The sequence below is a fragment of the Schistocerca cancellata genome, chromosome 10, assembly GCF_023864275.1.
Source record: "Schistocerca cancellata isolate TAMUIC-IGC-003103 chromosome 10, iqSchCanc2.1, whole genome shotgun sequence".
NCBI lineage: Eukaryota > Metazoa > Arthropoda > Insecta > Orthoptera > Acrididae > Schistocerca > Schistocerca cancellata.
Genome location: NC_064635.1, coordinates 80602486 through 80629521, shown reverse-complemented (window position 1 = coordinate 80629521; position 27036 = coordinate 80602486). Strand labels below are relative to the sequence as shown.

At 41.9% G+C, this 27036-nt stretch overlaps 1 protein-coding gene across 2 annotated transcripts in view; it reads left to right on the top strand.

Annotated features, from left to right (window-relative positions):
- LOC126106571 (mitochondrial 2-oxodicarboxylate carrier) overlaps positions 1-27036 on the top strand; it is an 81462-nt gene that overhangs the window by 37793 nt on the left and 16633 nt on the right. The window contains exons 3-7 of one of the 2 annotated variants that reach the window (XM_049912915.1): positions 3464-3690; positions 4632-4694; positions 8796-8948; positions 25957-26076; positions 26278-26459. In XM_049912915.1, coding sequence (XP_049768872.1) covers positions 3464-3690; positions 4632-4694; positions 8796-8948; positions 25957-26076; positions 26278-26459 — 745 coding nt within the window. Of the gene's footprint in view, positions 1-3463; positions 3691-4631; positions 4695-8795; positions 8949-25956; positions 26077-26262; positions 26460-27036 lie in introns of both variants that reach the window. The other variant, XM_049912914.1, reaches the window with a different exon arrangement.

Here is a 27036-nt window from a genome sequence, read left to right as displayed (position 1 = left end):
GTTTCTGGTGAATAATGTTACTTTATGGAACATTTATTTCTTCAAACACCTTAAAATGAAGTCTACAGTATTCTGTTTTCTAAGGCCGACAATTATGATCACTACTCTTTCTTGCAGTCTAAATATGTTTTTGCTCTGAGAAGCATTTCCTCAGAAAATGATTCCACAGTGAAGCAATGAAGTGAATTGCAGATAGTATGTCTGCACCACTGTTTATTGGTGTCACTTTTAAAATCCACTGACTGTAGCACACTGTCAAGAGTTTCTTTGACAGGTTACTAACATGTATTTCCCATTTCAGTTGCTGTTGAAACTGTAGACTGCTCACTGAAAACAGGAAATTGAGGTTCCAGTGCTGACTCAGCACAAATTTTCAAATTCCATGTTATATTCCAAAGAGTTTTGAGATTGGATAAGTAAAAAATAGAAGAAAGTTAAGATGGTGATTTTAATGCTTCAGGTGCTCTACAGTCTCCCCCCTTTTGAAGGAAGGAAGGAGGGAGGGAAGATTAGAGTTTTACATTCCATCAACAGCGAGGCCACTGGAGATGGAGCACAAGCTCGGATTATGAAAGTATGTGGAAGGAAATCAACTGTGCCTTTTTCAAAGGAACCCTCCCAGCATTTGCTTGGGGTGATTTAGGGAAATCATGGAAAACCTAAATCTGTGTGATCAGATGAGGATTTGAAAAGTTATCCTCCCTCCTCTGTCTGAGTACAGTGTACAGAACATGACACGACATGAAACTATCAGAAAAGTCCTTCTTTTGGATGTTGTTCAACTTGCGAATCACGTTCACATCTTCTTCAGGCTTGACAAACCATCAGGGACTAGTCTTGCACTTTGTTGTATTTTGATAGTTTCATATCAATAACTGCTTCTCATCAACTGTGATGATTTTTTTTTCAGTAAAGAAGTGCCAGCATTTTTCATTTCAACCAAGTTGCTGCAAAAGGTATCTACATTTTGTTGTTCTTGTTCTGGAGGCAAAGTGCACAACAAACATTGCACACACTTTTGTCTTCTTCAAAACATTCTGGAGAATGTCTTAAACTCTTGATTTAGAGGTGCTCACTTCATTGCTACATTGTGATATGTGACACAACAATATTGACACACTACGGCTGCACATCCACTACTTAGCACTATTTGATCACAACAGACTTGTCGAATGCACAGCTGTTATTTACAGTTTTATTATTTCAAGCTGCCACCATAGTGACTGCATCAACTTCACTTGTATGCCAAGAATACAATGGTCTCCAAACTGTTTCGACAGACTGTGTGTTTGTTACATAGTTTTAACTTGTCACATACTGTGAATACAGCTTATACTCAGCATGAAGTAAAGTAAACTCATCCCAGTACCAATACTGAGGCTGTGGAGAAGCCAAGTATATCCATACTTTCGGGGGTGCCAGTCCTACAGCAGTAAAAGAGAGGGTGTGGAGAAATATGAAGGAATGGAAGGCAGCCAATAAAAATTTGTGATATGTGCTCAGATGGCTTAAAGAGTTGCACACTTGCCATAGAAGTTTCAGTTCCAGTTTGGCACACAGTTTTAACTGTGCATGTTTAATAATAACGTTGTTTATGAGGCTCTGTACTGCTTAGTATTCCTTTGTTATGGTGCATCATTATTTTTCCTCCCCACCCCCCCCCTCCCCCCGCCCCCAACTCTACATCTACATACATACTCTGCAAACCACTATCAAGGTTCACTATTTACAACAATCTGCCAGTGCTGGTTAACTTTCCAGTTCCGTGACTGTAGAAGTCGTATGGTTATGAGGTGAAGAGCTTCTCAAGCCATATTTGGTGCACATTTTCATGGGGAAAGGAAGGTCCTTGAAGGTTGTTTGATAGAGCGTGGAAAAGGTGAAAATCCTAGGGCACCAGGTGGGTGTGGAATGACTTCCAACCCAACTCCTGTTTAATGTCAGTCTAGCAGTATGTGGGTGGGTGTTATTGTGCAGTAGCATCACTTCGCACAGTCTCCCTTGTCATCATTCTTGGATCATTTCTGCAAGATGTCCCACTTGTTGACAATAAATGGCAGCAGTGATGGTCACACCTCGGGAAAGCAATTAACAGTACACCACACATGTTATGCATCTGCTCCACCAGATGCATAACATTATCTTTCGTGGATGCGCACAGGTCTTTGTAAGGGGAGTTGCAGCTTTGTTTGAACTCAACCGTTCCTTTCTTTTCCTTATGTTAGTATAAAGACACCATATCTGATCACCAGTAATGATACAGGATAGGAATGGTTGGTGTTGTTAAGGAGCCAATTGATGATGAACAAGCAGAGATCCACATATGGCCACGTGCTGACTTTTGTGATTTTGCCTTAGAGCATGCGGTATCCGTACACTTGATTTCTGAATCTACCCTACTGCATACGAATGTTGCTCTTTGGTTAAATGATCACAATTCATTACATTTGACAGTTCTCAAATACACTTATACAGATCATTGTGGATTAATGTGGAAAAACAAACTTCGTCAAACCTTGAAGGTATTTCTGAATGTAGAGAGCCACTAATGTCAAAACAATCCTCCTTAAACTGAGAAAACCATTTTCTTGTTGTGCTCCGCCCATTGGCATTATCCCCAAAAACAGCACAAATGTTTCTTGCAGCCTCTGCTGCTGCCATCCCTTCATTGAACTGAAACAGAAGAGTGTCAGAAATGTTCCTATTTCTCCACTTGGCACTCCACTTTCTAGTGTCCACAGATCCACTCACTATCTCCTAATGACAAAATGACAGTATGTAAACTAAAATAGCAATGGTGAACTACAAACAAAAAATGACAATCGATAAATAAACCATATCAACCAGAATACCAGCATGCTAAACAAAAATTGCTACAAACTTATGCACCAACTTAATATGTTTCTTTCGTTTTGTGAAGTGCATAATTTTACATTTCTGTATATTTAAAGCAATTTTCGCAACACTTTGAAATATTGATAAGATTGGACTGAATATTTCTGTAGCTTTTGACAGAAAATGCATCATTACAGATAATGGCATCATCTTCAAAACAGACTGAAATTGTTGGTAATATTTTCTTTTATGTCACTAATATACAACATAAACAGCAAAGGTCTGTGTACACTTCCGTGGGGCAAACTTGAAGTTACTTTTACATTTGCTAACACCTCTCCATCCGAGATAACATGCTTCATCCTTCCTACCAAAAGGTTCTCAGTCAAGTCATAAACGTTTCTCAGTCTTCTTTCTATACAATCATACTTTTGACAATAGGCGCATGTGTGAGGTTGAATCAAATGCTTTTCAGAAGTCAAGAAATAGTGTCTCCTTTTAATTTAAAAGGGGTATGTGCGTAGTTTTTTAGCTAGTCGCCTTAGGTGTTAATCCCGTTGCTAAAGTTATATGCAGTTAGCACAATTAAATGTCATTCTTTGTATACTCATGAAAATGCTATGAACAGGATTTGTGGAAGTATGCATCATGCACCCTTTGGACCTGGTGAAGACACGATTCCAACTGCAGGGAACGCGCCATGCGGCACCTTCCCTGGCTGGCAGCGTACAGCACTACCACTACACAGGTATCCTCGACTGTATGCGGACAATGTACCGCCATGAGGGTTTTTTCTCCTTCTGGAAAGGCGTCATACCACCCGTACTTGTCGAGACACCAAAGAGGGCAGTGAAGGTGAGTTTGGTACTTGAAATCTAAAGTTATTACTGATCTGAACTTTTTTATTGAATAAGAGATAGAGAATCATTTTTATGTTGTTGCAAGCTTATGTTACCATTGGGGGAAGGGGGGGGGGGATGATTTCTCCCTTCCCTCCCCCACTACTTATTTCAGCACCTAACAACAACCTTCTGTGCATCATGTTTTTATTTCTGAAGCTATATCATTTAACTCTAGAATTTTACAGTGTGGCCTGCTGTTACCAAAAAATGTTCAAATGTATGTGAAATCTTATGGGACTTAACTGCTAAAGTCATCAGTCCCTAAGCTTACACACACACCCATGCCCAAGGGAGGACTCAAACCTCCACCGGGATCAGCGGCACAGTCCATGACTGCAGCACCTTAGACCGCTCGGCTAATCCTGGCAGCTGCTGTTACCACTTTATGACGTGACATCACTTCATGTTTGTTGTGATACTGCATTTTCTTAGTGTGCTTTGTAGGATTTGATCATGCACATTGTTTACCAATACCTTTAAACACTTTACTGTTAACTATTATCACAAAACACAAACCCTCTCAACCTCTTGGTGCAGAAAATAACTGACAAATAGTTACTAACACTGTATTCAAACTCCTGCCTCTGTTGGTACAAGATAACCTGAAATGGAATAAAAACTAGTTACTCTTTGTAATTTGCTGTTCGTATGAACACATATGATTAAACCAATGTCACTCTAGACTATTAGAGGACTGTCCTGTCAAATCTTCACACTGCAAAAATGAAATTTTGTAAATCTCCAAAAACACTAGAGGAAGTGCTCAAGATAATTCTTACATAGGTTAAAGAATCTTTGTATTTTTAATTTGTGTATAATGCCTGTCATTGAGGTATTGGCAATATGTCATTTCATCATATAAGTAAAACATTTTTTTTTTTCATTTTTTTGCAGTTTTTTACATTTGAACAATATAAGCGGTTCTTTTTATTTGGCGCTCCGGCACCTACACCAATAGTAAGTACCTTATGTATTAAAGTAGTATTTCTCTTTGATAATACAATTATCTGGTTTCTACACAGAATTACTTTCAATATAATGAGAACAAAAATTAAACATTTAACATTACCTTCTGCATACTATCACAAGTTTAGAGCAAGAGTTACATGGATAATACATAATTTTGGAGTAATAGTTTGGACAATTAAAGAATAATATGATGTACATAATTTATTTGCTTGATTACAAGAGATGAGAAAAAAGTAAGACAACAGTAATGGGAGTCTGGCAGATGACCCTAGAAAACATGCAATAGCAGAAGATGTGTGTACGTCTTTTGTTAATGTATTTCCTGATGTGTTCGATATTCATGAAGATTCTCCTCCTTGATGGGATGAGTGAACATGATGAATGTATGAAGGAGTGAATGAATGAAGACTGTGAGGGATGGAGAATTCTAGAAGATGCCAGTCATTCAACACTTATGCCTACACAGCAGCGTCAGCAGAAGCTGCTGTCCACTTCTGTGAAACATGGGTTGTGTCTGGGACAGTGACAGACTGCTGCATGACAGCAGCCAGACCTAGGTCATCCAGAGGTGTCCAAGTGACACATAAACATGGGACTTCAAACTGAACCCTGGGCAATAGTATTTAGATCATCAGGTCCAGCCCATCATCATTGATAGAGCTGGGCCATATTACGACACACAGCCTGTGTCAGTAGTTACTGAACTTTTGATGCAATCATGACTGCCATCCCGGGTCTGTGAATCAATGTCCACTTTCTTCATGGCTGAGGGAGTCACACCTTTCAATGTACCCCAGGTAGCAAGCAATAAATGAACTTGAAACTTCCTGGCAGATTAAAACTGTGTGCCCGACCGAGACTCGAACTCGGTACCTTTGCCTTTCGCGGGCAAGCACTCTACCATCTGAGCTACCAAAGCACGACTCACGCCCGGTACTCACAGCTTTAGTTCTGCCAGTACCTCGTCTCCTACCTTCCAAACTTTACAGAAGCTCTCCTGTGAACCTTGCAGAACTAGCACTCCTGAAAGAAAGGATATTGCGGAGACATGGCTTAGCCACAGCCTCGGGGATGTTTCCAGAATGAGATTTTCACTCTGCAGCAGAGTGTGCGCTGATATGAAACTTCCTGGCAGATTAAAACTGTGTGCCCGACCAAGACTCGAACTCGGGACCTTTGCCTTTCGCGGGCAAGCACTCTACCATCTGAGCTACCGAAGCACGACTCACGCCCGGTACTCACAGCTTTAGTTCTGCCAGTACCTCGTCTCCTACCTTCCAAACTTTACAGAAGCTCTCCTGCGAACCTTGCAGAACTAAAGCTGTGAGTACCGGGCGTGAGTCGTGCTTCGGTAGCTCAGATGGTAGAGTGCTTGCCCGCGAAAGGCAAAGGTCCCGAGTTCGAGTCTCGGTCGGGCACACAGTTTTAATCTGCCAGGAAGTTTCATATCAGCGAACACTCCGCTGCAGAGTGAAAATCTCATTCTGGAATAAATGAACTTTATTTACACTCAGACAGAATTCAACCAAACAGTCATTTGGAATTGAATACAGTATTACTTGGTTCAAATCCACTGGTGTTGCACTACAAGATTTTTTATGAGGGTGACGTCAGTGCAGTTGTATTGGTGGGGAGTGGTAGGGCTCAAATACAGTGCAGGAAAGAGGTCCAGGTGAGAGGGAAGTTTGTAGCTGATCAGAGATAAATGCACTGTGAGTGTGGCAGACACTGGGCCCGGTGTGCAGTATTTGGATGAGACGCGGAGCAATGGCTCAGAGGCAACTTGCAGTGAAGACATTTGTGGCCTATCTGAAGAACTTAAACAACGTGTGGAGTGAAGATTTGGGATTCAGCTCAGAGGGAAAATGTTGGCAGTCAATACGGTGGTCAATACTGGGATGACACAAAGTTAAGACTCTAGTGCAATTCCGAGTGTACGACAGCACTCGGCAACAGGTGCTCAAATTGAGGGACTGGTGACTGCAGTCAGTGCTATGGCCCGGAGTGGCTCCCAGTATGAACTGTGCCTTTGTAAGCACTCAGTGGAAGAATACTTCCGCTAGATAAGAGGGCACACAATCGGCAGAAGGATAATCAGTGCCTAGGATGGCAGCTCTAATTCTGGCACCTCTTGCACCTCTGATGACAAAGCTAGTGTGACATATTAACACGGCTGCTGTGGGAGATGAAATTGACAACAAAAGACAATGTGCTTACGTTTGTGGTTGCACTGTTTACCCACATCTCCACAGTGGTGTTTCCAGCAGCTCGGAGAGGCAGTAGGCCCGAAGCACATCTGTGTTGCTTACTGACGGATCTCAGAGGGATACTATAGACTGCCATCTGACTGCCTAGGCCCAAGCAGCCAGCAGCCTGCTGTTGTCCCCAAGATCTGTGCCATGCACTGAGTTCCAGTTGGCTCTCTGCTGTGGCTGACCACTGAGGCTCCCCAGCCTCCAGTTCCCTGTTCATCACCTGGGTAGTCCTGCTGGCCATGCTGGCCTAGTCCTGGCTACCAGCTGTCTCATTGCTGCCCTGCCACACTGACTCACACTGCCAGTGTGTCTGTGATGGTTTGCTCGGGTCTGAGAGCCGTTAGTGGCTCCCTACTGCCTGCTTGTTACAGATACTCTGTTCTACATTCATGTATGATTGTTAATAAGAGTTTTTGCAACAGATTGGCTGCCTATATTGTCTGCATCTCCACACACCTCCAGCAGAGAATTGCTCACTCTCACCTTCTTGAAGCAAAACCCCATTACAGCGGACACAAAGGCATTTCAGCAGTCATTCTTCCTGCACGCCATATGTGAAGGATACAGGAAGAAACCCTTTTATGCTGTACTATTGAAAGTACACTGTGCCATGTACTTCCCAGTGGTTGGCAAAGTATGAATGGTGACACAGGTGTAGATCATGATTCCATTGTGCCCAACACAAAGACTTCCTATTCCCCAAAGGTTTTGACAAAGTGCAATAAAGTTGTTATGGCTGTCTTGTGTTTGAAAGTGATGCTTGCAGGTAACAAGCATCTTTTTTATTGCCCCTGACCTAACAGAAATACAATAGTATCCGTGAGCACAAACTGATTGTTGCCCACGGTGGATCCAGAGCCTCATGATTGAACAACAACACAAACAAGAGGTTTAAAGATATAAAACAATTAACCAATAATTGCGATTAGTGCACCTCACTCTTATGCTTCACTCATAAATGACAGATTGAAGGGGGCATCTTCCTGAACAAAGTTCGACAAATCACTTTCAGTGGTAGGGTCACATTACAAATCGAGCTGTCGAAGGAGAGACTGACATGAAGCCATTAATTAGGACATTAAAGGGATACAGGTATAAATCACTTCTTGTTAGGTATTTGGAGAACACTGGATACCAAAGCCTATAGCAGAACACCAGCAAATTGGGAGCTTTGCAGATAAGAAAGTGATGGATATCACGATGTTTATCTGGAAGATGAAGGATGGTGAAATATTGTTCTCTCCCATAACATTTTATCCAGTGTTTTGGTTTTTTGACCAGAACACTTCCAGGATTATTAATTTTTTTCATTTAATAAGCATGTACTTACCTATCTGGTAACTCTCCTTATTTCCCACACTGAAATTATTTGTTATGTTCAGCAAGAAAGGCTGCTGTAAAAAAAAAAAAAAAAAAAAAAAACACATTTTTCATATTGTTATATATATGCAACTACATATTCTTGTCTTTTAACAATTACGTTCCTCTTCTTTTGTTATAAATTTAAGTCTGATATACTTTATATTACGTTGTAGGTATTGTTTTGATGCTGTTTGTTGGAATTAACTTGTGGTTGACAGATTGAGCTGAACTGTACTACCTCTGTACACTCATATTTTTACTGACTTCTCAGACTAGAAAATTATATGATGCAATGCTTTTCATGTAAATACAGCTGCAAATATGCTTCAGTTTTTTAAATGCTGTTCAGATATTTTGAATTTGCAGTATTTGACAAAAGTGAAACAAAATATATCTGTTTTCTTATTGGTCTGGTTTCTACATCATTTATTTTTCTATTAGGTGTGTCTACACTCTGTGATCTTTGTTTCAGACATTTTCCTTGGCAGGTCTGTGTGCTGGCATTACTGAAGCAATTCTGGTTAATCCATTTGAGGTTGTCAAAGTGACACTCCAATCTAATAGGTCACATCTCAAAGAAACCCCTAGCACATGGTCTGTTACCAAGGAAATAATCAGAACCCAGGTAAATAAATATTAATACCACACAAGTATGGTACTGTACTCATGGCAGTGCTCTATCTGTGTGACTGGTTTGGGAAACAGTAAAATAAAAAAGAGAGATGTTTCAGAGAATTTATATATGATACTAATCAAACTGGAGTTTAATAAAAAATAATAATATGTAAAGTACAAGGTGATTAAAAAAGGAAGAGCAGAGTTCAGTTGTTTATTATAGGCAAACTGTGATAGGTAGAACACAGTGCACACATCACTGGATAGAGGAAGGTTCAAAGTTTAACATTCGCACAGACACTGTACCAAACATGCAACATGAGCACCATGCTTCACTCAAAAAACATTGAAATGGTGGGCCATTTCATTCCACACATGAATCAACAGGTCTCTGTGTACTGAATCAACAGCTTCAACAGTTTCATTTCTCAGATCTTGAAGAGCAGCTGCCATAAGTGGGACAAAGACTCTGTCTTTTATATACTCTCACAGAAAAAAATTGCAGGTGTGAGGTCCATTGACCTGGGAGGCCAAAAACAATGAACAGGATGTTGTTGGCCACTCTTCCGATTCAACATTGTAATTGTGTTGTTAAGATAAAGCAATACCTCAAGGTGAAAATGAAGTGGGGAGCCATCGTTCATAAAAGTGAAATCATTGCAACCTTTGAGAAGGTGAGGAAACAACCAATTTCACAGCATCTTCAGGTATGACATTCCTGTCACAGTTTCCATTGCAAAAAAGAAAGGTCCATAAGGTTTGTGAAAGAGAAACAGCACAAAACATATTCAGTGTCAGTGAGGCTCTCTCATGTTCAATGACAATGGCAGGATTTTGTAACCCCCAGATTCTTACATTATGGTGGTTTGCTTTACATGGTAGATGAAATGTTGATTCATCTGAACAGATGAGTTGTTTAGAAAAGTGTCTTCTGCCATAGCCCAGAGAATTGAAATGCCAAATTTTTTCCTTCTGTTATAGTCGCTGGGATGCAACTGCTGCAGTAACTGCAACGTGTAAGACTTCATATGCAGGTGTCATTTCAGGACATGCCCTCGCCATTGTTTGAGGAAGTTGAAGTTCCTGGCCTGCCCTTCTTGTGAGCTTCTGAGGGCTCCATGTGAATGCATCTTGGATATACTCAATATTTTCATTAGGTCTGTATGACTGACCAGTGCTCTTCCTTATGCCAGTCATAAATCTGTTTGTGCAAAGGTGGCTTCCTGCTGAATCAATGATGGAATGCATGTTGGACTTGAACAATGGATTGATTTTGTGTAAATTCCAAGACACAGTGTGTGAAAACTTTGAACCTTCCTATATCCGTTAACACACATGATGTGTTCCAATCTTTTGCAATTTGTCTCTAATGAGCAATTGAAATCTATCCTTTGTTTTTGAATCACCCTCTATTCTTGTTATGGTGTGGAACTGTATTTTGTAGTGTAAAGTAAAATGGAGATAATTCTTAAAGAGATAAGTAATGGAAGGATTGTAGGCAATCACACATCATACAATTGAGGCATTGAGCAGTTGACAGACATCCATAAAGAAGACTGAAAACATTTCTGATCTTTTGGACAATTTCCTTCTTCAGAGTTGACAAAAACATACACATGTATTGTACAGCATAAGTAAAATAAAATTGGTCTGCAAAATATTTTAAGACTGATGCCAGGTTGAGCCTTGTTAATGGACATCAAAGAAGATGCTGGAAACAGCCACTTTTGACACTGATGCAGCACAGTGGCCAATTTCTCAAACTGTGAGACACATGTAGCAGCTTTGCTTGAGGGATAGTAACAGTAGCATTTTCATTGCTTTGCTGCAGCTTTTCCAGTGTGTGAGGATTATTTGAATACACCTGACCATCGTGTTCTCCTGACAAGGTTGTCAAAGCAGGATGTGCTGTCACTCCATCTTTCTGAAATATCCATACTGTTACTTATCTTCTATGGGTTGGTCTACTTATGGATTAAACAGTTGCTTGACACACCAGACATTACTCACCAATCTTGAGATTATGTGATGGGTCTTCAAAGTACTAATGGGAATTTTCTGATGCATAATGGTGCATGATCTGTGAGTTCACATGCTCTGACAGGCTGAACCAGGACCCAAAAGTCTTGAATCCACTTTACTCGGCAGAACTTGACATGCAAAAGTTTTTCTGGACATTTTAATTCATGCACAGTGGTAAATTTGCAAGGGTATAGATGCAGGTCTTTTTGATAAAGTTTCAGCATAATCTCTTAATTCCCCCTTCTGCAGATAAATAGTATTAAGATTTTGTCAGACTTTGTTCCAGGCTTCCGTTCACTCCAGCAATGTTTTCTGGTGTTAAAACTCTTTTCGGATAGTTGCAGTTTTTATTCCCTACAGAGCCTCTTGCAGTCATTTTTCCACCAAGTTTTGCTTTGCAGATATTGTTAGAGGTTTTTTCCAAAACAATTCCATTCTTAATCTCTTATGCAGTTCAAGACACATTTTCCACAAATTGTGCTTTGCATAATGCTTGATAAGGAATGTGCACTATTTTGTGGTGAGCACTATGTTGTGTTTCATTTGACTGGTCACTAATAGGTTCTCTTCTCTTTCTCTGTCAGCTGTAATGACACAGTGAAGTACCTGTGGCAGGGCATATGGGTGATGTGCATGCAATGTCCTGCGGAAGCAACTGATTGGTTTATATATTTGCTCATGTCAGAAGCCTACCTTTACAGTGCACCCTATACATATATATTTACAAAAAAAGAACTTTCAGAAATATCATCAACTAACTTGCAAATCAGATGACCTGTTGAAAATTGAGACATACCTAGGACACTATCCCGGCAAGCAAATTTGAGGGAGGACTTTGCTCTACCAACAGCAGTTCTTAAGCAATTAAGGGACCTCCAAACACCACACTCTTCATTGCGGCTGACTTTTTCTCAGTGTTAGCTCTAGGCTGAGCTGGCTTATAGCCAGACACTGGATGAGCTTAAACATTCTCAGCATTCAGTCATTCACAGTCTGTGGCAACTTCTTGACGAATAGTTGGAGTTATGATACTGGCAAGACAGTAAATCTTTTTAACAGGAGTAGGTTTCTCTCACCCTGTAATCAGCCTGCAAGCTTCATTCAGGGTGGGGCCCATAGTAAATAGGGGAAGCATACTTTGCTGCATAATAGCACAAGGCCAAGGCAATGGCTCTAAGAACTTGTGGTCTCACCTCCCCAGTTTGCATCTCTTAACTTTCTCAGGGTATTATTCAGAGTGCTGATTTTCTGTTTGATATTGGAGTGGTGGTGTCTGAAAGTGTGGGTGCAGTCTAGTGTTACCCCTAAGTAATGTGGAGTGAAGCAGTATTCCAGTGGGGTGCTGTTTCAAGACATATTCAGGTTTGTTAAGGCCTCCCTGTTTTCAGGATGGAAAGCATAGGGTAGGATTACTGAGGGGTTGGGCCTTAGGAGGTTAATCCTGTAGTCTGTGCCTAGTTCTTTCAGGGCATCATCAAGAGCGAGTTCTATCTCTTCAAATGTTTCCTTGGCATGGCAATGTCATCAGGGTAGAAAAAATTTCTTCTGTTGTAAGGACGTGGCTGGTCATTAATATAAACATTAAACAGCAGCGGAGCCAGCATCACCTAAACAGTGAGGGTTTAGTGTTGCTCCTCATATTATTTTTGTTCTACTCAAGACCTTTCAGTATTGAAATATTAAAGGGAGCTGATGGAACTGAATCTTGTGCATATTAACTTTACATCTCATTTATCATCAGCTTCTATTCACACATATTACTGTTCTTGTTTATTCCACAAGGAAACATCTTTTCGCGTATTTTCATAACTTTTTATTTTATAAGACTTACATTATGAGCTACAAGCCCATTTTTTTAGTGTTGCTATTTCAGAGGTGTTTTTCACATCCTCTGCTGTATTAAAAAAAACATAGAATATACAGCTTGAAAAGAAAATAAGCAGTAATGCATCACAATCTTACAGTATACAGCATGTAAATTAAATGTTGATGTGGGTCATTGATGGTGTGATGTCTAATAGATTACAGGTTAAGTATTTTAAGGAGCAAAGATAACAACCCACTTAATAGTGGAGACACTGAATCATAAATAAGCACATGTACAAGACTGAAAGTATAGCTAGCTTTCGTTCAGATCCCTCTTCATTGCTGTAGATTACACATAGACACACATGCATACATTCATACATACATACGAGGGTCATTTTTAAAGTAAGAACCGATTTGTAATGGGGTAAGAGAGACTTCACAAACTACAGTATGTACATTTTTTCACTATTGAACACAGTCACCTTCCATCATTCATTACATATGTATAAACTTCAACAAGCTGCTGGTGAATTTCAGCAGGACGGACTTGTTTTTCATTTAAGAACTGAATAACTGAGCACACCTCACATTCGGTGGGATTACTGACTGACATGGTGACAAACGAAGCTGCAGTAGCCACCAGAAAGATCGCGGGAGGCGCACATTGGCACGGCGCGTCACGGACGGTAGTTGCCGCAAGTAGAGTCCTGTCCACCAGAGGGCACGCGAGAATTCGGACGCGACCTCTGCCGGCATAACAACAACAACAACTCCAGCAGCACGGGCCGGGCCCAGTCAGTTAACATCGGGCATGCCTAGGACACAGCCCGGTCTACGCTAAGTGAAGTGCGACGTAAACGTGAACAGTGTTACTACACAACTGGCGACGAGTAGGGTCGTTCTTTCGCGTGTTGCGTCGTTGTTCCGGTTTCGCAGCTTCTCCACGGCATGGAGGATTTGGTGCGGGTTTTGGTTGCGCAGCAGACAGAGCTCATGGCCACCATGAAACAAGTGCTTCCGGCGTTACTCTCCACACCATCGGCTCCGGCGCAATTCCCTTCTCCCTTTCCCCCGTATGACGAGATGGCGGAGGATTGGGACGCATATGAACATTGCCTTCGGCAGCATTTCCAGGCGTTTCATGTTGCCAATGCGGAGGTATGTCGTGCTCTCTTCTTGTCTTGGATATCTCCCTCGCTGTATCAAGTTTTGCGGCAGCTAGCGCCGTTGCAGGAACCCTCGTCCTTGTCTTTTGACACATTGTGTTCATTGCTGTCTTCCTATTATTGCCGCCGCACGCATGTTGTGGCGGCTAGGGTTGAGTTCTATCAATGCAAGAAACAGCCCCATCAGTCTTACCGGGCGTAGGCCGCTACCCTGCACAGTCTTAGTCGCAAGTGTCATTTTGTCACGGAGCAGTCGTGAGAGTTGTATGCCCACGTTATGGTACGCGACGTCATTGTTCGTTTGGTCCCTGATAGGGAGGTCCGGCAACGGGCCCTGCAGTTAGGAGACCCTTCCCTCGAGGAAGTCCTGTCCATTGCTCAATTGTATGAAGTCTCTCACGCAGCAGGTCAACAGCTGGAAGCATGGTGCGACGTCGCGGAGGTTCAGGGTGGCGCAGCCGCGTCCACGGTGTCCAGGGCGGACGACGTGCGAGCGGTACAATCCAGCTGTTATGGCCACTCCCGCACGGCGCGTAAACAGAATTCCGGCCGCCGGCCCCTGTTGCCGTCCTGTGCGTCGTGCTATATACATCATGATCAGTCAGAGTGCCCCCAGCGTTGGGTCGTTTGTCGCAAATGTCATAAAAAAGGTCACATTGCTAAAGTTTGCCGCTCAGCCTCAAAAGAATCGAAGGACGCAGGCACAGAGGACATGGACATTGACGTTCAGGAAGTTTCATCGGGCCAGGCTCCTGATGCATCGGCATGCAAACTCTTTATTGAGGTGTCGGTTCAGTCGTGCCGGTTACAACTGCAAGTGGATACGGGCGCGGCAGTTTCGTCGTTGAATGCACAAACTTATTCCGACCTTGGATCGCCCCCGTTGGCGCCAGTTTACCGGCGTCTACGCGGTTATGGTAAACAGTTCATTCCCCTACTGGATCAATTCACCACCGCCGTGACTTACAAATCAGTCACTCGGCCTGTTACTTTTATTGTTGTCAGTGATGCGAGCTCCGCTAACCTTTTTGGCCTGGATGCCTTTCAAGCTTTTGGTTTTTCTATCACTGACACCATACAGTTGGTCTCCAAAGACGTTCCCTATCAATCATTGGAATCTTTGATCTCAGACTTTCCAGATATTTTTGAGGAGGGCCTGGGGCGTGTTTCAGATTTTGAAGCTCATTTAATGTTGAAGGCGTCGGCTCGCCCGCGTTTTCTACGCGCGAGGCAGATCCCCTTGGCTCTCTGCCCTCAGGTAAAGGAAGAGCTAGACCGGATGACAGCCCTAGGGGTCGTTCTTCCCATTTCTTCCATTGAGTGGGCTTTGCCCCTCGTTATTGTAAGGAAGCCCTCGGGAAAATTACGTCTTTGTGGCGATTTGAAGGCCACCATTAATTCCCAATTGGTGGTGGACACCTATCCTTTGCCTCGTGCTGATGAATTGTTCTCCGCCGTGGTGGGAGGCCAATATTTTTCGAAAATCGATCTGTCAGAGGCTTATCATCAGATACCACTTGATGCAGACTCCAAAAGGCTGGCGGTCGTCAACACCCCGTTTGGCCTTTACCAATACCAGCGGTTGGCCTTTGGAATATCCAGTGCCCCAGCGATATTCCAGCGTTATCTTGAGCATGTCACGTCGACAATCCCTCATTGTATTAATTACTTGGATGACATAATTGTCACAGGCCGCAGCACGAAGGAACACTTGCACAACCTTCGCACCCTCTTTCTCAAATTCAGGTCTGTGGGCTTGCGTTGCAACCTGCATAAGTCAACCTTCTTCCAACCGTCCATTGAGTATGTGGGCTATACCATCTCTCGGCACGGCATCCAGCCACTAGGAAGTTTGGTCCAAGGTATCATCAACCTTCCTCGGCCCGCTTCGCTGAAAGAGTTACAAGCTTTTTTAGGCAAGATAGCCTATTACCACCGGTTCATTCCCAGGGCTTCCACTATAGCCCACCCCCTGTACTGCCTTCTACACAAGGGTGTTCCTTTTGATTGGTCGCCTGCATGCGAGCGAGCGTTCACCTCGTTGAAGGGCCTCCTCACGTCAGCCCCTTGTTTGGCTACTTTTGATCCCCATAAGCCGGTCCTGGCTACAGATGCTTCGCAGTATGGGGTGGGGGCGGTCCTGGCCCATCGCAACGCAGATGGTTCCGAGCAACCACTGGCGTTTGCGTCTAAAACGCTTAGTCCCGCGCAGGCCCATTACTCCCAGGTGGAAAAAGAGGCTTTGGCCATTGTCTACGCTGTTACCAAGTTTCACCCTTTCTTGTATGGCACGAAGTTTCAGTTAATCACTGACCATAAGCTGTTAATATCATTATTTGGCCCCGCCTCTCAGATTCCGGATAGGTCGGCCCACAGACTACAGCGTTGGGCCTTGTTCCTCTCTAAGTACCATTATGACATTCATTTTCGCCCTACAGGACAGCATGCCAATGCCGACACTCTTTCCCGTCTTCCGGTAGGCCCGGATCCTACGTTCGATCGAGAGGAGATTATGTGCTTTCTTTTGGATGTGGCGTCCCGCCAAGCGGTTGATGGCTTTCCGATCACTAGTTCTCGAGTCGCCAGGGAAACGGCAGCTGACCCGGTTCTCCGGCAAGTAGTTCGCCTCATTCAGCAGGGGTGGTCATCCCGCCCTCCGGGCCGGGCCTCGGACCCTCTTCGTAATTATTTTCTTCTACGATACTGCCTCTCGGTCTTGGATGGAGTTCTCCTTCTGGCTACCGATGATACAGCTCCTCGCGTGGTTGTTCCTGCAAGTTTACGAAGGGAGGTCCTCACGTTATTACATGCGGGGCACTGGGGTGTTTCCTGTACTAAAACCTTGGCTCGCAGACATGTGTACTGGCCCGGTATTGACAGAGAAATTGACACTTGGTGGCCGCCTGTTCCCAGTGTGCGAGCCAACAAGCATCTCCCAGGGCATCTCTTCATGGCCGCCAGCATCCCAAGCATGGGAACGTGTTCATATTGATTTTGCGGGCCCGTTTCTCAATGGCTTTTGGCTCATTGTCATTGATGCTTATTCCCGATTCCCATATGTGGTTTGCTGCTCCTCAACCACTTCAGAATTTGCAATCCAGGCACTAGCAAAAATCTTTTTTGTGGAAGGTCTGCCAATCACCCTGGTCTCGGACAATGGACCGCACTTTATTTCGCAGACCTTCCAGGATTTCTGTAGGCGCTTCGGTATTCGGCACGTTTGCTCTCCCCCCTTCCATCCACAATCGAATGGGGAAGCCGAGCGCATGGTGCGCACATTTAAAACGCAGATGAAAAAGTATGTGCACGAATTTCCTGCGGAGGAAGCATTGACGTTTTTATTGACGGCATACCGGACCACACCAATGGGAGAATGCAGCCCCGCCGAGCTCCTCCACGGGCGTCAACCTAGGACTCTGCTGCACCTCCTCCGGCCTGGTCCTCGCCAGTCTTCTCAAAACGGAGTACCTGGCTTTCCACTGGGTATGTCGGTCTGGGCCCGTGGGTTTGGTCACAATCCACGTTGGATACCGGCAGTGGTCCTGCGCCGAAATGGCCACCGGCTCTATACCTTGCAGGCGGGGGACCGGGTGGTACGTCATCACCAAAATCAGCTACGTCCACGTTCGGGCACCTACCCTCCGACCTCTTGGACACCGGCTTCCCCATTGCTGGCACCTGTGTTGGTTTCACAGGGGACGTTACCTCCTCTCCCTGCTGTGACTCTGCCACACTGCGATGGTTCTCAGCCTTGGCAGCCCCCAGTAGCTCCAGCACCGGCATCGCCATCGTTCGAGATGCCCCAGCGAGAGCCGGCCCCCCTAGCAGGCCTGGTTTCTCAGGAGGCTGGTTCACCTGTGGTCGTCCCTTCCCCTTCGTCCCCGCCACTGGGTCTTGCCCCTCCCGAGGTGGAACAGGATTCGGAGTTCGACAGCTTGTCGCCCGTTCTGTCCCGGGCTCCGGTTGTGGGACGACGGGGGCCTCTTCGTGTGGGTCACTTCCAGCCATATTCGAAGGTTCCAGCTCGAGAGTTGGCAGATCCCCTCGACTCCGGCCATCCAATGGATGTGGAGGTCATCGCTCCTGCCCGACGCTCCACCTTCCAACGCAGTGGATCACAGTGGCTTCACTCCCCGAAGGAGGAGGAGTGCAGTAGCCACCAGAAAGATCACGGGAGGCGCACATTGGCACGGCGCGTCACGGACGGTAGTTGCCGCAAGTAGAGTCCCGTCCACCAGAGGGCACGCGATAGTTCGGACGCGACCTCTGCCGGCATAACGACAACAACAACTCCAGCAGCACGGGCCGGGCCCAGTCAGTTAACATCGGGCATGCCTAGGACACAGCCCAGTCTACGCTAAGTGAAGTGCGACATAAACGTGAACAGTGTTACTGCACGAAGGAGTATAACTATACAGCCAACACTGGCAGAGGGAAGAAACATGTTGGTGACATAGTGAGAAACTGGCCAAAAGTGGCTGACTGAACGGATGTTACTTTACAGGATGCATGGACATGATGCACTACCAATTCTTACTTTAAAAATGACCCTCGTATGTTCACACACACACACACACACGTATATGGCTACATTATGCTGGGACAATAATTTCCACAGTATTTAAAGATGGAGTTTTTGGCTCAAATTTTAAAATGAATGGCACAGAATAGGTGTGGAAAGAGGAAACATCAATCCAGTTTCCTTTTAGTCTTTGTGCCAATATCCAGAAGCACAAAAAAAGCAAAATATATTTAATAATTCAATTGCAGTTCCCATCCTTTTTAATATCTAAAATTTCAAATCCTGAAAGTTGTTGTCTTTTTGGTCCTGAGTGCAGTATTTTGTGCCATTTATGAAATTTTCCTGATAGGATTCTAAACAGTGCTGTGCAAGGGCAAAGTCTGTCTTCTACAGTTTCCTGCATCTTTGCTGTTTCATTTTATTGTGTACAGATCTCCCTCAGGTTTACTATTTAATATGAGACATACTTTTGGCAAGTATTAATAGGGGACTGTGTTTTTGTCTACTGTCGCCATGGTGAAATAGGCCTCTGAATAATATTTTTTGCTTTCAAAATACCATCTATTCTGTCTGACAGTTCTTCAATTTGTGCTTCCACTCATCTTTTCTTGGGAAGTTATTGTGAGGGATATTATTACCCTTGCTTGCTTTCTTTTCTTCCTATGGAGTATGCTGTGTATTAGGGTAGGGTGGTAATCATTATTTAGAGCTATTGTTTTAAGTGTACATAGCAAATAATCACCATGTTACTGGAAATTGGAAATTTGCTGTAAGGTCTTATGGGACCAAACTGCTGAGGTCATCGGTCCCTAAGGTTACGCACTACTTAATCTAACGTAAACTAACTTACACTAAGGACAACACCACACACCCAAGCCCGAGGGAGGACTCGAAGCTCCAACAGGGGGAGCCGTGTGGACTGTGACAAGGCACCTCAGTCTGCACAGCTACCCCGCGTGGCCATCATGTTACTCTCAGTGTCTATGTCTGCAACTGATTTTGGATGGAGGCAGACAGCTGAGATAAGCTAATGGAGAAGCGATGTCAATGATAAGAAGAAAATGTCAAACAACCAAAGAAGATGATATTGCATATTTTCACTAATTATTGACTTACAGAATTATCTTCTGTGGCAGTGCACCTGAAGTAAATAAAATACAGTAAGTATATAATTAATTAAGCATTTTTTGTTTGCAAAAAGTATATGTTCAGCAAAACTGAACAATAAGAATATTGTGTAATATACATAACTGCAAATTGTCTCAACTTTACAAATGGCTGTCCACCTCTGTAGCTGAGGGGACAGTACAGCTGAATGCCACGTGATGGGCCTGCATCGATTCCCGGCTGGTTCGAAGATTTTCTTCACTCAGGCACTGGGTGTAACATTGTTGTCATCACCATTTCATTATCATTGACATGCAAGTTGCTAAAATGCTGTCACCAGGCAGCTGAATTCGCCAAAGGGGGGGCTCCCAGGCAGAAATGCCACATGCACTGTCTTTTCTTCCAAAGGACCACCCATGGGCTGCCCTTGTTTCTGGTATAAAACAGATACTGGCAATATGTCTCTGAGTCAGTTACAGGCCACCAATTGAAGGATTTGTGTGGTTGACAATGAACAGCTGTTAACTAGATATGTCTTTATTTCACTAACATATTAATTTATTTTATTTTATGGATGACCTTGCCTTCACAACATTGCAGTGGTGTGTGTGTGTGTATTTGATTTTGACATGCTAACAGTACTAAAATGTCTTTTGCCAAAATTTTGTCCCAATGCATATTTTGAGTAGAAAATGGACATCAAAGAAAGGCAATTTGACCATAATCTAATCTCACATGCAAAAAGTATCTTCATTCAGTAATCTGTAACGGTGCTGCACACTAGAGTTTGCTGTGCGGGGTAGCCGTGCGGTTGAGGCGCCTTGTCACAGTCCACCGCGGCTGCACCAGTCAGAGGTTCGAGTCCTCCCTCAGATGTGCGTGTGTGTGTTATCCTTAGCGTAAGTTAATTTAAGTTAGTTTAATTCATGTGTAAGCCTAGGGACCAATGACCTCAGCAGTTTGGTCCCACAAGTTTCAAAAAAATTCCACTGGAGTTTTGCGTATTTAATACTAACACAGAAATTACAGTACATTCATCTTTATCATTCCACTTATAAAGACATATTTGACATTTCTCTTCCATGCATTACACCCCTACATGCATTCCTGTCCATTGACATACTGTCATGGAATGCCCACTGACATACTGTCACAGATAATGTATTTAATAATTTATTTTTAACTGATCATTACTCTTCATGAATATTTCTGCTGTATCTGAACAATAATTGTTATGTTCAACATAAAAAAAACTGTGGTGTAGGATATGCATTGTTTAAGAATCAATGTATACTACAGTGTCATTGGACAGATCAAATGTTGAAAATAAAGAAAGATGCACAGAGACCCAGAATCAAACTCTATAAGTCAAGTGTTCTAATACTAAACTCCACCTGTTGCGCTAATTGCACAGCATGGCTACAAAGTATTGAATCAAGCTCTTGTCATACACATGATTACATGGTTGTCAAACTGCCTTTCTTTGATATCCATTTTCTAACAACATGTGTACTGGACTAAATTTTGGTAGAGACATTTTTGTACTGTTAGTATTCAAGGAATTGTACTGTTGTATCCAAGTGCACAAATTTTGGTTCACTCTATAAATGCTTTTGCTGCATATAGTAGTTTCTTTTAGTGATCTATATAGCACTTTTGCACTGGCTATGTTAAAATAGTATTAATGATTTTGTCTCAAAGGGAGACTCTTTGTTGTGGTGACAGATTGATCAGTAGCATTTCCTCAGGTCTAAGTTACAGTAGAACATGAAAATTTGATTGAGAGCTGACAAAGCCAATGAATGTGAATATTAAAAAATTGTTAAATTAATATTAAAGTTTTGGTTACAGACTGATCTCTAGCGTAGTCCAACATCTAGGTTAGGTAGGAAGATGACAGTTGGGTTGTGAGTTGATGAAGTCAACAAATGTGAAAGTGAAATTTTGGTTAAGATGATAGACTGAAGTGTACCCGGAGGTCTACATCAGCTTGGAAGCTGATAGTTTTATTTTCCATTATTTTATATTTACTTGCTTCAAGACTCCTGAATTATATATATCAGTTACAGAAACATCAAGGTGTGGCAAAAGCAGCAAATGAAAACTCTTTGTTAAATTACTTATTACATGTTTGTGTGTATCTACAACTGTGAAAGAAATGTCTAGCTCCAAAAATTCTGTTTCACTGCTCTCTAGCACATAGTATATTAAGGTTGTTGTTGCATTAAATGCTTAATAATTTCTCCCGTAGCCAAAGCGGCACCATTTTAACTTCCCGTGACCACTCACAAATGGTGTTAACGACATACACTTTGAGTATAGAATGTGTATGGACCCTCATGAAGTTTTACCCTCCACACTTTGCAGATGTCTCTTTAAGGAGGCTCCAGCCCTCAGTTGATATATGACTACAGAGTGTCAATTTAAGTCAAGGAATTTGGAATCAGTGCCAATTCAAAAGAAAATAACAAAATTTAAAAACATACCCCACTATCCAGTCATTCTACAAACTATGTAATATCAGCAGAACTCCAATTATCTGAATTAATTGGTACCAGATACATTCAGATAATCAAAAATTCAGATAATTGGGTGTTTTAAAAGAAAGGGGTCTATATATTTTAATTACAGTAATTACATATTGTATGTACGGAACTATATGTTGAAAATGAGAAAAAAATATGTTTAAAGAAGAAGAGGTTTTAGTTAATTAAAACTAAAATGCAACACTTTTATGTACATATTAAAGAGCAAACTGTACAGTACAGGTGCTGAATGTCATTGTTTGCTGATCATTTCGGTCAAATTAAGCTGTTTGACTGTCTTCATCTGTTTCTACATCTACATCTGCATGGTTACTCTGCAATTCACACTTAAGTGCCTGGCAGAGGGTTCATCAAACCATTTTCATTCTACTTCTTTGCCATTACACTCTTGAATGGCGCGTGGGAAAAAGTTTCGGGCAGCCAAGTTGCGCATCCATTTGATAGTGAGAAGTTGCATGTGGTCACACTCCAGCTGATGCTCCATCCACTTCAATGCAGATTCAAAGCTGGCAGACACTTCACCAGATGATGGTCCCATGTCTGCTTCAACATCGACACTAAGGCCATCTTCTTGAAGATGCTTTCTTCTCTCACACTTTCAAGTTCATCATCATTTAGAGTTTGAAACCCAGGGTCTGATGAATCACACACCATCAGTTACACTGTATCTTCAACACTAACCTCTGAAATCCAGGAATTTTCAAAAGAATGTTTCTTAATTCCTCATGTGACACACCATCCTCATCTTCTCCTGTCTGTTCCACTTTCTTTTCTTTGAGCCTCTTTTTCCTTTTTCTCATTTTCCTTCTCTTCTTCAGGTGTTATGCCTTTCATCTTGTTCCACACTCGTTTTAATGTGACTGCCTCAACCAAGCTCCAAGCTTTCGCCTCTGTGTAAGTGCAATATCTAATTTAATTTTTTTTTTTTGTTACCCAACACACCTTCTTTGTCTTTGTTCTCTGCCAAAAGTTTCCTTCTGTAATCGTGTTTCTTGGTTTTGATAACAGACTGGTCTAGTGATAGCAATAAGCTTGTGACGTTTGGCAGTAAAAATATTGTTGTAAACTGACCATTCCCTCTTTCCAACAGTTCACTGGTGAGATGAGTTGGTGCATTATCAACAATCAAAAGCACTTTACTGCCTTCTTTTCCAAGAGATTTTTGTTGCTTTTTCACTTCAGGGATGAAAATTTTGTCGTACTGCTCGGTAAACAATGGTGCAGTCATCGAAGCCTTGGGTTGGTTTTTATAAAAGAGGGGAGCTTTTTCACATTTTGAAACGCTCTAGGACTTTTTGATTTCCCTATCAACAGAAGCGATATTTTTTGCTTCCTGTAGAGTTCGCACAGGTAAGCACCGTAACATAGTTTTTACTAACTTTATGTCCTGGAACACTACACTCCCTTTTAGATGCTAAATTGGTTTTTAGGCAGAGCTTTTCAAACAAGACCAGTTTTATCAGCATTGTACTAAAATTAAGCATTGTAGGAATCTGCTAAAACTTTAAATTGTTCAATAAAATCTTCTGCAGCTTTGGAGTCTGCTGATAACTTCTCGCCATTTAAATCTAATTTACCGACGTCGTGCCTGCATTTAAAAGTTCTTTGCCAGCTGTTGGTTGCTTTAAAGGATGGACAAACAAACTTCTAAGCTAAGATCTTAGGTTTTTCACAAAGAATTGGACCTGAAATTGTGTTTCCCATGGAACATTGCTGCAAAAACCACTTGAAAAAGGCATCTTATAAATTTTTGTTTGTTGCTGCCTTCATTGTTTTTCTTGAAGAAACACATTTTCAAACACTGACACAAAGTTTCAAAGTACAGGTTTGCTCCTTTTAAGGACTGAAATCATTGCTTGTCCAACACCATACACCTCAGCCCACTGTTTACCCATAACTCATTTATCTAATTGTTCTATAATTTTTAGTTTATCCACTAATGGTAACACAACACACTTTCTTTTGGAAGCTATGGTGAACGACAAAATGCACTCACAAACAAAACAAAGTGTGCAGTGCAGGTCCACGACACACAGACTGGCTAGTAATCAAAAGGAATGGCGACAAGTGGGCTGGGTCAGCCACCTGGCGACAGTGACTTATCATCCCAGTAATGTTTGCACCTACACTAGCTTCGCGGAGGGAAGGACAATAGTGCATGTAGACAGAATCGTTATTTTGTGATTTGGGTAATTAGCAACTCGGATAGTCAGAGTTTGAATAATTGGAGTTGTACTATATCTACATTCTAGAATTGAAAATTCCTGTTGGGTATAGTGCTTGGTAAGTAACAGTATTCATTGTAAAGCAGGATGACAAATAAAAGTCTGTCTTGAACAAGCTTCTTCATTTGCAGATGTAGGTCACTATTTTCCTTGAAATATACCCATGTAATCAAATATACATTATTTATTATAAAGTATTTACTAAAACTGAGGAGCCAGTAGCCATTTTCAACATAGCCACTAATTTACTGTGTTACATTTAGCTGTCATTAGGAAAAGTAGTATTAAGTACAGTAATAATATTTTTTGTTGATGCAGTGTACAGATGAAGTTTTCAAGCTTTGCTTGTCTTTTATTAATGTGTACTTTGAGTCGTCCCACATCTGTGGAGATTCTTCTTCTCGATGGGGTCTGTGGAAGATAATGAACAGATATCGTTGTTTGATTGTCTTTTATCTTGCACAATTATGTACACCTTGTCACAATAACACACTGTTTTATAAATTTCTACATGTAAAGAAAGAAAAAATATTTGATTCTGACAAAATAAAGCATAGGTTTTCTTTTGTTTCAGTATCTTATTGCAGTCTTGACATGTACAGTCACATGCTAAGAACTGTGGAACAGGACAATGCAGCACAGTTTATTTACAATTTTCTTGTAACCTACAGATATTTAGTGAAGAATGTCTTTCCTTTTAAGAACAAAAAGTGGCTAGTTAGTCTTTGAGAAGACATTACTTTTTACAGAGAAATATCTTATAATTACACAACAATGTGAAGTTTTGTTTGCTGCGCTTCCAGCCAGATTGGTTGATGATGGAAATAGGAAACTGGTATGAAATGTAGTACCTTCATTATTTAATGTAGCAAATAAGCCACTATAACTGTAGCCGGAGAGAAAATCACACAGATGTGATGATAAAGTATCAAAAGTGATAAAACTGTGTCCCAGTACAGGAAAAACCAATTCCACAATCGTTGCGCATATGAGCCACAAATGACAGAATCTTCAAAACAGTCTTTTCCCTTTATGAATATGTGAAACTTGCAAAGCTGTCGTGTGTCAAGGAAAGGCCTGTCATCAATAGAACATACAGCAACAGAAGTATATGCTTCTCATGCACAAAATAGTGGTTGCATTTGCTTGCTTTCAGCAGGGTAAGCTGTACTTATATGCAGTTTTGGAAATATTTCTTTGTGAATGCAATGTAGCTTATGTCACTGAATCACTGAGCTTTGGTTCTTTTTGCATTTAGTTCATGATCAATCAAGTCTTGATAATGTACAAATGCTTGGGATGCAAAAATAAATAATACAAATTTTGTTCATTACATAGAAAAATAATTAAAAATAAACATTAAAATCTTACAGTGGCTTTTTCACTGTTTGAGGCACTAATGTCTCTCTTACTGTCAGACTGTGACGACTTTGACAGCAGTGAGCATCTTGACTATACATGTTAGACTGTAATGTTACTTCACTATTAAACGGATTAAGAGTAATAATTATTTAGTTATTGTATAGTGGCTCACTCACTGTGAAATGTCATGATTTGCACTCTCAGTTGATCAGTGGAATTTACCATGATTAATAGTTTTTTTCTTTTTTGTTATCTTCAGGGGTTGGGGCTCCGTGGATTGAACAAAGGAGTGACTGCAACTATTGCTCGCAATGGAGTCTTCAATATGGTTTATTTTGGCTTTTATCATTCAGTCAAGGGATTACTTCCAGAATTTCATGTAAGATTTACAGGATCCTATTGTTGATATATCAATTATAGCAATTTTTAAATTTTAAAAACTGTTTTTGAGTCATAATTTGAAACTGAGGCAGCTGCCATCAGGAAGTAATTGTTTTGTGTTCATTTTTTCGGCTGGTAACAAGAGAAAATATTTGTTGTTCAGTTTTATAAAAATGCCATTCAGTCTCATGAATTGCAGGATTCAGTGCAGGAGTTTCTACGCAAAGTGGGTATCGGCTTTGTGTCGGGCACTCTAGCATCCTGTGTCAACATCCCATTTGATGTTGCCAAGAGCAGGATCCAAGGTCCTCAGCCAGAACCCGGTGTCATAAAATACCGCACGACACTTGCATCGATGGTAATTGTTTACAAAGAAGAGGGGTAAGTCTCCGTTTTTTTAATATCTGACAAAGAGCTTAAAATGAGTTGGTTTCTTTGTTCCAAGTTCGTTATCATTTGTGAGATTTTCCTTATTTACGGAAACCAATAAATGTTTGAATCTACATCTATGTCTGCAGACATACTTTGCAAGTCACTACACGATGCATGGTGAAGGGCACTTTTCACCACTGCAAATCATTCCCATTCCTCTGTCACGGGCAATCGGAATGAGGGAAAAATTACTGTTGGTATGCCTCAGCATGAGGCATAATCTCCATTATTTTTTCCTTACTGTATTTATGCAAAATGAACATTGCAGCCAAGAGAACTGTGTACTTCCATGTGTTCAGATCAGCTGTCATATCCGTTTTATGCAGAATAATTCGATGATCGACTCAATCATCTTCTTCTGGTGATGCGAGTTATGCTGTTATGTGTATTTGATGCCTGGACTCTAACCTGGTTGAACTGTTATTGGCCTTGTGTCACTGTTTATAGCTTATTGTGAGTTTGATTCCTGACACACACTATGCCCTTTTGTGCTCCTGTTTTTCAGAGCTGGCACTGATATTCCACG